General features: G+C 41.6%; 1 protein-coding gene across 1 annotated transcript in view; it reads right to left on the bottom strand.

The window, feature by feature from the left end:
• ANGPT1 (angiopoietin 1) overlaps positions 1 to 14,685 on the bottom strand; it is a 200,633-nt gene that overhangs the window by 94,875 nt on the left and 91,073 nt on the right. Inside the window, exons 2-3 of the mRNA XM_054017080.1 lie at positions 9,771 to 9,926; positions 6,864 to 6,985 (exon numbers count right to left, since the gene is read on the bottom strand). Of these exons, the coding sequence (XP_053873055.1) occupies positions 6,864 to 6,985; positions 9,771 to 9,926 (278 nt within the window). The remainder of the gene's footprint in view (positions 1 to 6,863; positions 6,986 to 9,770; positions 9,927 to 14,685) is intronic.

Raw genomic sequence — 14,685 nt, 5'->3', positions numbered from 1 at the left:
ACTACAGGAAAAATAGATTTTAAGTGATTACAGTTTATGAGGCATAAAAGTCAGAATTGGTGACAAAGAAAATAAAAGGTAAAACACAACTAACATCTAACAACAAGCTAAGTGAATTCGAAGTGAAATGTCTCTCTCACCACATGGTTTTGCAGTCTCGCTGGTTGGAATTCTTTCAAACAAGACTGTCTCTTTGCCTTTCATGTGTTGTGGCTGTTGTGAGCAGAGGGAAAGGTAGGAGTGTTTTGGGGCCTCTCTTCCCATTTCTAGTTGTTCTCTTTTCCCTTTGAAGATGATCTTCAGCTGGGATTCAGGCGACAGGAGGTCTGAGAAACTGCAGCTGTTTTCTTTGCCAATATGTAAATTTCTTGGTCACGTCCTTCTTCCTGCCAGAGAATGGCCATTTAACCAAGTGATAGTCCATTTGATTTTGTTGACATCTGGCTGAGGTGTTGGCTAGTCTTTTGTCTCTAGGGAACTGGTCTGAAGCTGTTTCTCCAGACTTGGAACATGTCTTATACAGCAAAATTTTACAACTTTATATACAGTGTTACCACACATCTTTTACCAAGACAATAATGTTCAGCCGATTATGAGTTTTCAAATAATACCTCACAAGGCATATTTTATACAAAAAGTATCATAGGCTTGCAAAAAGGGTGAACATAGGCGTAAAGATTGTTACACTCTCCTTTTTTATGCCCCCTTTTTTATGCAAGGTCCCTATAGGTTCTGCACTTCAAGTGATTCATTAGCAGTACTCTCTGAAGGAGATAAGAGCTTTGAAGCCAGACCTTTAAGAGTGACAACAGAACTGCAGTACCAAAAGTAGCATCTGCTAGAAGCGTGCACTAAAACATAGTGTTTGGGAAGATGTGAATGGAAGCCCAAGTGGCACCTCTGCAAATTTCTGCAATTGGTATGTCTTTTAACAATGCCATGAATGTAGACTGACATCTTGTAGAATGGGATATTACTGTAGGAGAGTGCTGAATGTTAACAGTCTCATAACAAGAGAGGATGCATCCCAAATCCAATTTTGATTATCTTTGGATGGAAATCGTGCATCCTTTAGTTCTGCCCACAAAAGCAACAGTCTCAGAGACTTTCTAATTGGTTTGGTTCTATCCAAATAGATGGCTAATGCCCTTCTAACATCTCAGGTATGGAGGGTGGCTTCCTCCTTGTTCTGATGTGGATTAGGGAAGAAAACTGGAAGCTAGATGATGTGATTGATATGGAATTCTGAGGATATTTTAGGTACAAACTTGGGATGTAGCTAAAGGAAATCTTTCTACTTGTCGAAACCCATGAAGGGGGGGATCTGCCATTAATGACCCTGGTTCTCCAATTCATTGGGCAGAGGTGACAGCCATTTAAAAGGCCATCTTCATAGACAAGTGTAGATAGGAGCACTTGGCTAGTGGCTCAAAGGTTGGTTTCATCAAACAATTGTGGACCAAATTTAAATCCCACATCGGAGTGCGCTTTCTATGTGTGGGAAAAGGTTAATCAATCCTTTGATGAACCTCGAAGTCTTGGAGTGAGCAAATGCTGAAAACTCCTCCACAAGAGAATGGAAGACTATGATAACCACTAAATGAACCTTAATGGAATTTAAAGGAAGTCCAGGCTTCTTCAAATTCAACAGGTAATCTAGATGAGCTCAGAGGGAAGAATAGACAGGAAAGACTTGTTGTTGTTGTATGACAAAATCTCTTCTGTTTTTGCAGATAAGCCTTCATGGTGGAATCCTTTCTGCTGTTTAACAAAACCCATGGAACTTCTGTGGAACAGGAAACTTCTATCCCAGAGAACAATTAGGAAAACAAACCCTGAGCTGCAGAATGTTCAAGTCAGGGTAAAGAACCCTACCTGAGTCCTAAGTTAACAAGTAGAGAATAATTGGAAATTGTAATGCTGGACAAGAAGTGAGATGAATCAAGCCAAGTGTTGATTCAGAGCTGTTCGACAGTACCGAGCCTGGGGTCCTGTGACAGCAATCCTGAACTCATGGGTGAGTAGCGCTTGCAACCAAAGAGATCTAGACATTTTGTCTTTATCATGGTGTTGCTTTAGAATGATGTTGCCTGCCACACTTGTTGATGGCATCAGCAACCAAAAAGTTTGAATTTTTATTTACACACCCTCCACCAGAGTTGTTAGCTGGAACATAAGAGCTTTTGGTTCACTCTTTTTCATGCTGGCAGTATGGTGGCTGAGGTTTGCCAGATAGCTTTGGCAGGTTCAAGCACAGCTTTGTTCATACATATAGTTCATACATACATTCTTCCTGAACCTTCTCCAAAAGGATCTGAAGTGATTTGGTTATCCTTTTCATAAGCTTCTGAAATTGTATAAAAATCATCTGCATAAGAACTGAGGGAGGGGGCATCACAGTTTCATCTAGTAAGGATAAGGAGATATGAATCTGTGGTGTTACTTCTTTATCAGCTCTCACCTCTTGTCCCTTGAAAGACTCCTTTTGGTTTGAGATTGTCGATGAATAGGTGTTACAGGAGACTGTTTCCTGTCTTGATCCCCATATGTAGTTGGGAGCTCTACAAAACTGTTGGCGATAAGCACCCCATGAGTCCCAGTATGGCCACTGAGGCGTCCATAAGCAAGGAGAGGGGGCAACCAGTGTTGCTCATACCAGGACAGCTAATCAGGAACATGAGTTTGTCTGGGTCTAGAGGTCTCTCTCAGAAAAAAATTCTGAAGAGATGGCTCTAGCTTGATAGGAGACAGAGGTGGTGTTGATTGTCCCTTTTTGACAGTACTGGTGAGATAGGAAGTACCAGAGAATGGTATGGTTTAATGACCTAGAAGGTTCTGGTACCAATAGACTTTTTCTAGATCTACTCTTGAACGCTGAACAGATTTTGCACTTAGATGGGATGTGCATATCTCCCAACAATGGATACAACAAGAATGAGTGTCACTGACCAGGCTAGGTTCCCAGGAAGGGAGGCAGCATTTGAATCCAAAGTTCCCAGGCATATTCTGGGGAAACAACTCCTGAGAGGAGGACCCGTCACACAAATGATGAGGTAGGGGGTGGGAGGGCGGGGCAGGGTTGTCTAATGAAATAAACCCCCCTTGAAAAAATAAAATGAAGAATATTAAAACTAAAACTAGAACTATAGTAGGCTAAAACCAAAACAAATAGTAGAAGTAAGTTATGCATGGAGAAATCTAGAAACAGGCACCATAATATACTCTGTATCAGGCCAAGGTGGTCAAGAAAGAACTGAAGGAAGTTTGTTTGTGCTGATCTATGTTCCATTGCTAAGGAGCATGAGGGTATCAAGGGTACATGTGCAGAGCAAATGGGCACGGCCACTGAAAATTCCTGATCAAAGGTGTATGGGGCATATACGCACCTGAAGTGGAGCACCCACTGGGACATAACTTGAAAAAGTTGTATTATATCCAATTTATTGATGGGGAATGGAGGCACAGAAAAATTAAGTGGGATTAGTCATGTACTTAAATAGAAACTTCTGCATAAGTGATTGCAGGATCAGGACCTAAATGACTTGTCCAGTGTCACACAGGTGACAGAACTAGAAATTTAACCCAGATCTCCTGAGTCCCAATTCAACACCTTAACTACATAGAGCCATGAGAATGATTAGAGGACTGGAAAACATGCTGTATAGTGATAGACTCAAGGAACTCAATCTGTTTAGGATAACAAAGAGAAGGTTAAAAGGTGACTTGATCAGAGTCTGTAAGTACCTACCTAAGGAACAGAAATTTAATATTGGGCTCCTCACTTTAGCAGACTGGAAGTTGAAGCTAGACAAATTCAGACTGGAAATAGGGTGCACATTTTTAACAGTGAAAGTAATTAACTATTGGAACAATTTAGCCAGTGCCATGGTGGACTCGCTATCCCTAGCAATTTTTAAATCAAGCTTAGATGTTTTTCTAAAAGATCTGCTATAGTTCAAACAGGAATTAATTCAGGGCAGTTCTAGGGCCTCTGTTATACAGAAGACCAGACTGGATGAGCACAGTGGCCCTTCTGGCTTTAGAATCTATGAACCACAACACCATCCTTCCTTTCAGCTAATAAAAGAGTCGGTGACAGAACCCAGAAGTCCTCACTCCAGGTCTCTGCTTTAATCACTAGATCACATTCCTTCCTATTTTTCTGTTTGCTCCATACAGCAATGTTTCTAAAGGGAGACAATACGATTTAAATGTTGCTTTTCAACACATTCTTTATTTCCATATACAAACTCAGACTATTTCATCATGTCACAGACCATTTCATCATGAATGTCAGTGTAGCCACCCAAAGGTCAAGTCAAGTCAAGTTTATTTACTGCCACACATGCCTTGCACCCTGACACATTGTTAAGATACATAAATAAAGAAAGAACATTAAATACACAAGACATCACATAAATGACTCTGTCCCTTGCACATTCTAAATAAATACTTGGAACTAAGCAGATAATGGCAATACAATTTTTGTTCAGTCAATTAAAAGTGAAATTAAAACATACATATTTTCAATTTTATAAATCTACGAAACTCATTTAATCAATCCTCAATTCAATTCAACTTCTTCTAAATTAAAAATTATGTACAAATAATTATTAGATTAATTGCCAACATTGACAACAAATACTATGGACAATGAATTATTTGAGTATTTCTGCAAAGGCATCAAAATTAGCAATCATTTCTTTATAGTAATGCACTCTCAGGGGCATCTTTTCCTTTCTCCACCATCACCAGTTTCCTCTTCTTCTAGCTTCCAATAGTTTGTTGCCATTGCTCATTATGTGATCCATCTAATTGCATAGATTCATAGATTTTAAGGCTGGAAGGGACCATTGTGATAACCTAATCAGAACTCATGTATAACCCAGATCATAGGACTTCCCTGAATTAAGCCTGCTTCAAGTCCAGTCGCTGTGGTTGAACTTCAGCATATCTACTAGAAAAACATCCAATCTTGATTTAAAGATTTTCAGTAACACAGAATCCACCACAACCCTGGGTAAATTGTCCCAATGGTTAATACTCCTCATTGTTAAAAATGTGCACTGTATTTCTAATCTGAATTTGTCGAGCTTTAGCTTTCAGCCATTGGATCTTGTTATACTTTTGTCTGTTAGATTAAAGAGCCCTCACTTCTGTTCCCCTTGTAGGTACTTGCAGACTGTGATCGAGTCACCCCTTAAGATAAACTAAAGAAATTGAGCTTCTGGAGTGTCTCAATATAAGGAATTTTTCCAATCCTTTAATCACTCTTGTGGCTCTACTCCAGTTTTCAGCATCCTTCTTGAATTGTGGACACCAAAAATGGACACAGTATTTCAACAGTTGCTGCACCAGTGTCAAATACAGAGATATAATAACCTCCACACTGCTAGTGGATATTCCTCTGTTTATTTATACAAGGATTGCTCAGTTCTTTTGACCACAGCATCTCACTGGGACCTCGTGTTCCGCTGATTATATTCGAGGACTGCCAAGCCTTTTTCAGAGTCACTTTTTCCCGGAGAGAATCTCCCATCCAGTAAATATGCCTGTATTCTTTGCTCCTAAATGTACAACCTGACATTTGGCAGCATCAGAACACATATTGTTTGATTATGCCCAGCTTACCTATCTTACCAGATCACTCTGTTTCAGTGACCTTTCCTCCTCATTATTTACCACTTCCCCCAATCTTTGTGTCATCAACAACCTATATCAGTAACAAGTTTATGTTTTCTGCCCGGTCATTGATAAAAATGTTAAATAGTGTTCTGCCAGGAACTAATCGATGCGTGACCCAACTAGAAATTTCCGTTCAATTATTATTCCCTATACAGTTACATTTTGAGATCTATCAGTTAGCCAATTTTTAATCCATTTAATATGTGACATATTTATTTTGCATTGTTCTTGTTTTTTAATTAAAATATAATGTAATACCAAGAAAAATGCCTTACAGGAGTCTAAGTATATACATCAGTGCTTTCAATCAATCTTGTAACCTTATCCAAAAATTATATCCAATTAGTTTGATAAAATCTATTTCTCATAAACCCATATTGATTAGCATTAATTATATGACCTCCTTTAATACTTTATTGAGTCTCATATCAGCTGTTCCATTATTTTGCCCAAGATTGATGTCAGGGTGATGGGCCTATAAATTACCCTGGTCATCCTACTTACCCTTTTAAAGTATTGGCATAACATTAGATTTCTTCCAGTCCTCTGGAACTTCTCTGGTGTTCCAAGACTTATTGAAAATCAACATTAATAGTCCAAAGTTATATTATTCTTTCACCCCCAAATTTGAAGGACTGGCTACTGTCTCCTTATTGTTTTATAGTGCTAAATAGAAGGCAAAATTCTCCTCAGCTGCTGGACTACAGTCAGATCTCCAATGTACATCCTTCAGTCATTCCATATGTAGTGTCCCATTGCTGTAAGTAGGAGTTCTGCATACAGAACAAGTACTAACTAAATTAGAGTGCAACACTAAGGATTGAAGAGAAAAATTTAGCCCATAACATGGTAGTTCTTCCACTTCAATATTCTAAATATACTGCAGAAGACTTCTCTTTTCCTTATGCCTTTTCACCCAGTTATGTATATTTAATTGTCTGAAAACTTAAGGGACTACCACACCTTAGTAGCATATAGTATTGGTTTTGCTGATTTGCTGATATTTCCTATGCTTCCCATATCTGTCAGTCTAGATTTTACTTAGACTTTCCATCTACATGTTTTTGTTTATTCAAGGCTCAGAACAACCATTTGCCCCTGCTGTTTAAAGTAGTAGCACTAGAGAGTATTTGTGGTAAACGGAGAAAGCATTTAAGGGGTTAACAATTTTCTCTCACCTGTTTTTCTCATGAATTTTCAGTATTTCATGTGTCTGCTGCAGAAGTTGTTTTTCCAGCTTGTAAGTAGATAATGAATTTTCCAGCAGCTGAATTTCAAGACGGGATGTTTGATTTAGTACCTTAAGGATAAATAAAAGCATTAAAACTTGCAGTGTTCTAGTATTACCATTCTGAAGACTTGAACAATGAGTTACATATTTATTCTACTTTATGTCAGCTTGCATGATGACTAATTGAAATGGTCAGTTCAGGTTTTAAAATATGTTTTAAACATGGGGCCAGAGCCTGACCTGGTGTAAATTGAAGTCAGTGGAGCTATGCTGGTAAACACAGGCGGAAGTTCTGGCCCCATATTTGTTGCAGAATAATAATATGCCATTAAAAGGAGGGAAACTGTATACAAACCTCAGACTAAATGTATACAACACATGAATAGATTATAAGAGTACTTGGACAGGATTTGAACACATGCCAAACTGTTGCATATGATGTTTTGTAACTAGAGCATCTATGACAGCATTCTTTCAAGATTTCTCTTTTGCAGTGTTGCATGAGCTCAGTATCTGCTTACATCAGGGGTGGGCAAACTACAACCCGCGGGCCACATCTGGCCCGTCAGATGTCTTAATTTAGTCCTCATGCTCCCACCGGGAAGTGCGGTCTGGGGAGTGGGGACGGGGGCTTGCCCCGCTCCACTCAGCTCCCAGAAGCAGCGTTATGCCCCCCCTCTAGCTCCTTTGCATATGGGCAGCCAGGGGGCTCCGAACTCTGCCCCCACTCCAAGTGCTGCCCCTGCAGCTCCCATTGGCTGGGAACCGCACCCAGTGGGAGCTGCAGGGGCGGTGCCTGCCGACGGGGCAGCATGCAGAGTCGCCTGGCCGCGCCTCCACATAGGAGCCGGAGAGGGAACATGCCACTGCTTTTGGGAGCTGCTTGAGGTAAGCACCGGTCATAGCCTGCACCCCTGCCCCTCTCCCACACCACAACCCCCTACCCCAACCCTGATTCCCCCTCCTGCCCTCCAAACCCCTTGATCCTAGACTGGAGCACCCTCTTACACCCCAAATCCCTCATCCCTGGCCCCACACCCTCAGAGCCACACTTCGCCCCCCCCGCATCCCAACACCTTGCTCCGTCCCTGATCCCCCTCCTGCCGTCCAAAACCCTCGGTCCCAGACTGGAGCACCCTTCTGCACCCCAAGCCCCTCAACCCCAGCCCCACCCCAGAGCCCTCAGCCCTAATCGGAGCCCTCACCCCGTCCTGCATCCCAACCCCAATTTTGTGAGCATTCATGGCCCACCATACAATTTCCATGCCCAGATGTGGCCTTCAGGCCAAAAAGTTTGCCCACCCCTGGCTTACATCAACTCCATTGCATTTTTACGCAGATTGTGTAAACGATAGAGGCCCTGATCCTGCAAGTTGTTCCATGCAGTTGTCTTTGACTTCACTGGGGCTCTGTGCAGGGTCAAAGATCTGCCCTCATGGAACAATTTACAGATTCAGGCCCTAATGTGCATAATTGAAATGGCATTGACATTTTAAAATGGAAAGTAACGGAATCTAGTAACTCAAGTCTGGGTAGCTCATGCAGAGGGCATAAAGAAGTGTGTCTACACCCCATTGTTCCCCTGTAGGGCATGCAGTCCAAAGTAAAATCTAACTTGTATTGTTGCAGTTAGATACTAGAATGCTATGTGCAATAGCGCAAAGAACAGATTTGCTCCAACATTTTCATGAATCTATATTCCATTACATAAAAGCTCAGGTCACTTGAGAAGGTGACTTTTATTAACCAATGTATGAAAAAAATAAGCAGCCGAGTAAGACTATTTTGTCATCACCATGTGCATATCATCTCTAGCTAGAGTAAATTAAGTGTCCTCCCTTTGGTAATTGCTATTGTTCTTCTTCATAGTGTAATGTGATTATGTAATAATTTGGGAATGATATTGTAAACTTGGGTCAGGACTTGAGTGCAAACCGTATGATCTATCTCAAACAGTTTGCTACAACAAACCAAATAAATACAACACATGAATACATTTGTTTTAAATAAACAGTTTGAATGCGTTGCAACTGTTAAAGATACCACAAACTACAAATAGCAAGGGGAAGTCCCTGGAGAAAGAAAAAATAATGTAATGTGAACTGTAAACTGATAGAAAAGTCAAAAGAAAAGAATTAGTATATACTGCCCTATGATAAGCATTAGACCTCAGCTTATATGGTATTCTGGATAAATTGCTGGTTATAAGAACAGCACATTTGTCTGCTAGTTTGCATTGAAGTTATTAATACTCAGTACCATGGGGGCGGGGGGGGGGAGCCTCTGTAAGCTATGTCCTTTGAAATGGTCTTATATTCATGCCACATTGTAAAACTTCATAGAATAACAAATAGTAAACTGCATAGCACTTGACAAATGAAGGAATGTTTGTCCCTCTCTCTTGGACCTGTAAAAAACTCCACATATACACTACTTTTCATATGTCTGGAAACATTTCAGAGAAAATACATAACATTTCTCAAAATAAAGTGGCAAGTAATTACGTAGATCAAAGGAGATATTTTAACCTAAAACTATTTATTTAGCTTGACACTTGTATCATTCACTGTTGGTAGCTGGGCTGTTTATTTGACGTCAAATGCTGGTTAGTTTTTTGGTCAGTCCAGCCTGACAAACACATAAAAAACTAAATATACCAACCAATCCCCATTAAATATAAAGAAAAATACATAATGAGAATCAGTCATCATTGCTGTTGCTACCAATAAACAGAAAGTGTATATGTTTCTTGGAGCACCGTGTTGAAATCTACTTTGTGATGATGTGGTAAAAGGAGGTGGTGGGGAAGGTTCTCTGCAGTAAATTCTTGTAGAATATGGCTCTTGGGACAGACCTGGGTTTCAACGTCTGTGAGTTTTCTTGTCTGCTCTGCTGTCTGACTTAGGAGACTGGTTCCTATCTCGAGCATGGTGGCTGTGTGGTTCTGAACTGCACTCTGCTGTATCTGGGCCATCTCCGACTTCATGTTTTCCACAATGTAGTTCTCGAGCTGTGAAAGAAAAAAGGTAACAACAAGGACATTTTAAGGAAAAGTACCAGTTGTGCACACTTGTTATGACAGAGCAATGATTGGCTAGGAATCCTACTGAAGAAGTTTCAGATCTCTCACCAAAGCCATCCCTTCCCATCATTCTGTGCATGGCACTTCTTCTGAGCTAAAACCTATAACATAATAGGGCCATTTGCCATAGTGTTCATGGCCTGAAAGGACGACTAGATCATCTAGTCTGGTCTCCTGCATATCACAAACCCTAAACCACACCCAGTTACTGCTGTATTGAGCCCATCTATCACCTCATTGGGGTGGTTCTTTAGGGTTCAATCCTGCCTTTGCAGAAACAGGAGTTTGTTGCAATTTGCCTTGCAAACAATCACACACTGAACTTGCAAAGCGACAAAGAACATGTTAATTCATATGCAAAAATCAGATGGTGTGAATAAGCTCCTATCTTTTTCTAATAGCCTACATATTGCCCCAATGACTACCAATGCTACCAGAAGTTCTTCTTGCAATATAACATGTAACAATATTATTGTTTACATAGTGCCAAAAGTATGTGAAACTCTATACAGCATGGTCCCTGTCCTGAAAAGCTCACAGTCTAGATAATGTATGGAATCAGGATCAGGAGAGTAGGGCACTATCAAAAGTAATTGAGCAGTGACATCCAGCATGTGTTTGGTTAGCTCCAGGATTTTAAAAATGTGAATGTTTCTCTGTTTTGATAACACATTTTTGACAGAAAGACTAGGGCTTAGAGGGTTCAGGGCAGGAGGGTGTTTTAAGGGGGAACTTCAAAGAGCAGAGGATGGCGATAGGAGACATTGGAGACAAGGCGTGATCAGAGAAGCAGGGGGCCTTGTGGATTACTTCAATACACTTTCACTGTCACTCAAGTCCTCCCAAATAAAAATGAATTTATTTTAGAGTTGTTCTCATGTGAAATGAACACATGCTGACAATTAACACCACATTTGATCCAAGACTGACAATTGCTGAAGTTAATAAGAGGTTAATATTAGCAAGAGCTTCATAAAGTACATATGAATGTTACACGTATAGGTGACCAGTCTAATGATTTTATGAGCTGTTTTAAAACAATTGTTTGTTACAAACAATAGCCGCAGAGTATTAACAGCTATTGCGGATGTGCATCTCTTGTGCAACCTGTAATAGATGAATTTATTTTTTAGAATCCATTGTAATTGTATAGAGATGCAACAACACCTAATCAGATCTAAATGACAATACATCAGACTTTAAAGCACTGCAAGTTTCTTACCTATGCATGGGAGAAGGGGCATAGTTGTCTTCCCCTCTTTGAGCCACTTTATGTCTCTCAAGCAGTATAAAAGCACTGAAGTCTGGTCCAGTGCTTAGTTGAGAATTTTCCTATCAAGAGGAAGCTCTCGGTTCTTCCCCCTGATCCCAGCAGAGGGGGAGGAGAGGCATGTGGAGGTCAAGGCAGTATGCAGTTCTAGTCTCCTAATTCTCAGCTGGCCTACCATCCCTTAGGTGCCATGATTAACTGGAATAAGAGAAAGCATCCCATAAGTTGCTCTAAGTTATGCTGATGCTGGAGCAGCTGTGGTGGAGAGGCAGGGGCTGTGATTGGCTCCAAAATGGTCGATGCCCTGAACAGAGCTCACTACAGGAGAGAAATCAAGCCCTGTACATGTATAACAGTGTATATGTTGCTCAAAATCTCCTGGAAGGGATGCTGTTTATTTCCATGCCCCAGGCCAGTCAGCAATGTGGTTTAATTGGGTTAAATCCCAGCTGAGGATCTCAAAGTCTCAGTGGGGAAAGCAGCTGACTCTAGTGAAGCTCAGAAGCTTAAAAAGGAGCTGGGCCATGCTAATGAGAGAGAAAGATGGGGATTGTTGACCAGAAACCAGAACAGGGATCTATGAAGACATGAGCCACTTCATTGTTATTGTCTGTTGTTGTTGCTTTGATATTGTTTGAGTACAGTTTACAGCCTGTTGAACTGAATGAAGGGGATGTGGCCAGAGTTGTTGCTGGCTGTTTAATCTGTTTGAACAGGGACCCTCTAAATAAACTGGAAACCCCAAAGACTGATTGGTTTGGTTTGTTATTTTTAGTCGCTTGGATTGTTCTTTCTAGTTGCTTAGACCCTGGCCCTGCCGTAACACACAACAAAGACAGTGCCACACTGGAAAATGCGGACTTTGTTTCTGACTTACACAAGCATTGTACTAACATCTTGTTTAATGTCTTCTACACAGTATTAACATGAAAATGCACTGGCCTGGATCCAGCTGCTATAAATAGATGCATCTCTATTGAAATCAATGGAGCCATGACAATTGAACAGGGCCAGCTCTAGGTTTTTTGCTGCCCCCAAATTTTTGGCTGCCCCCCCCAGACCTGAGCTTCCCACCGCACCCCCTGCCACCCCAGCACTGGGCTCTCTCTCTGGGTGGAAGACGGAGACGGGGGGAGCCTTGGACATACTCATGGGGGCTCCTGCCCCACTTGCTGCCCCCCCCCCCCCGGGCTGCCCTGACTCTGGGAGCCCCTCTCGCTGCCGCCGCAGCCCGGGCTCAACTCCAGGGGACTCCGCTTTTCTTCCTCTGCGCTCCTCACATACTCTGGGAGCCCCTCTCACTGCCGCCACAGCCCGGGCTGCAGCGGCCATGAGAGGGGCTCCCGGAGTGTGTGAGGAGCTGGGGGGGGAGGGAAGCGGGGCCCAGGGTGCAGGGAGGGAGATGGGATCCTACTGCCGCTGCCGTGCCGAGTCTCCCCAGGGCAGCGCGGCGTTTCCCAAGTGGGCTGTACAGGGCGCCGCCGGGCTGGGCAGGAGGCGCAGATCCCAGCTCACGGTGACAGGGCAAGTGGCTGGGTCAGGGCCGGCTCTTGGCAATGCCACCCCAAGCAAAAAAATAAAAAATAAAAATAAAAAGGGGGGCTGGAGTGCCGCCTCTTAGAAAGTGCTGCCCCAAGCACATGCTTGGAGGGCTGGTGCCTAGAGCCGGCCCTGCAATTGAATCGCCTGAGGTTTCTTTTACACCCATCAGTGCTTTTTTCTATAACTGATCATATTTATGGTTAGCCAATGCCCAGATCTTAGTCACAACTATTTGACTCAGTAATTCGTTTTTAATCAAATTGGACCTGCTTCCGTAGCAGTGAGCATGTTTCACTGTGAAAGGTAAGCGGCGCAGCTAAGCAGTAAGAACCAGATGTAGTTGATTTAGAGACTGAGGAAGGGAGCAGGAGTCAAACATACAATGTGTGATTAATAAGCAGGGCTGCTTTCATCTTATCTATAAACATTCCTGTGGAGATGGATAACTGTAAAACACATTCTGATGAGCTACATCAGCTATGCTTAGAAAAGATTTGCAACAAATTTGATTGTCCACATACATCTCCTACTGATCTTAGCATGTTTACAGAAAAAGATTGCTACCTCAAGGTTAAATATTTTATGAGTAAGAATGATTAAGATCTGATTTTTCAGCTTGGAAAAGTGCTGAGCACTTGGCCTGACAGAGTTATAAAGTAGATGTCTCAGAATCCCAGACCACAAAAATGTTTGCTTGAGCTGCCAAGTTGCCCCTTTGATTTGGGCATTTATAGAACATTTGAGTGTAATGGTCAAAATATTGATAGTTTTCCCACTGAATAATTTGATAAGTAATAAAACAAAAGTGAATAACAACGGAGGCACAATTCGTGTGTGTGTGTGTCTGCAATGGAAGGTTCCAGGTATCCCATTACCAGAACGAGTTTGTTCTCATCACAACTAGGACACTGTAGAGGCTAAAGATTTTGAGCTAGTCCAAAGGAGGTTTTAGTGGGCCATGATGATTTTACACAGTGCTTTATGTTCAGATATATTATGAAGGTACTTTTTATGCAGCACATGAGCTATGGCCATTGTGTTTTTAGCCAGTCTCTTGCTCCTGTTTGGCTTTCTTTAACCAATACATTTACTTCTCTCCAATCTGTCCCTGACAGAATGGTTATAAATATTCCACATGAAAGTGCCACTGGAATGAGACGCATCTGAAACATTGGGTCCCTAAATTGGATGTCCAAATTCCTTCCTTGCCTCCACTTCCTGACTGAAAGGGAGGATTCTCAGATGATGAGTTCTAAAGCAGGGAAGTTACAGTAGAAGTTATAAGGGGATACTACCACAACAGAAATTTCCTTCTGTGTTGACCTTCTCCAAGAAGCCAAGTTGGGAGACTAGGCTCCTACAGCAGCTGGGAGAGCAGAGCTGGAATTAGGCATCTAAAATTGTTGTGAGGGTCACAGTCCAATGAATAGAGAAGATGGAAGAGCTGGAGTGGGGAAAAACCTTTGAAACCCTGTGAAGAAACCACTAGCAGAAGGGAGTGGGGAGAGGGTTGTTTAAATGAAGAATTCTTCAGTTCATCACAGAATCTTTATTTGACAGTCACTATAAATAAGAACATGCTGAACAGCGTGTTCATTGGTTGCTCACTACATTCATTAAACTGTGTATAGTTTATACACTATTGCTCACCCTATGCATTCAAAAATCCAGAGTCAGGCCACACAAACACACACAAATCAGAAGTTTGGCTTAAAATCGCGGTTAAAAAATAAATAAATGCAGTATTCTTTTTAATCTGTCTTCTTGTTTCTGAATTTTTATGGCTCTTTAGGATCATGTTTTCAAGCTCTTCTCCACATTCTGAGGGTGAGAATTTTCGTTTTTTAAATTGGAAGCAAAGAGTATCATATATTC

This window comes from Malaclemys terrapin, chromosome 2, assembly GCF_027887155.1.
Source record: "Malaclemys terrapin pileata isolate rMalTer1 chromosome 2, rMalTer1.hap1, whole genome shotgun sequence".
In the NCBI taxonomy this organism is placed as follows: domain Eukaryota; kingdom Metazoa; phylum Chordata; order Testudines; family Emydidae; genus Malaclemys; species Malaclemys terrapin.
This window is presented reverse-complemented; position numbering and strand designations above follow the sequence as displayed.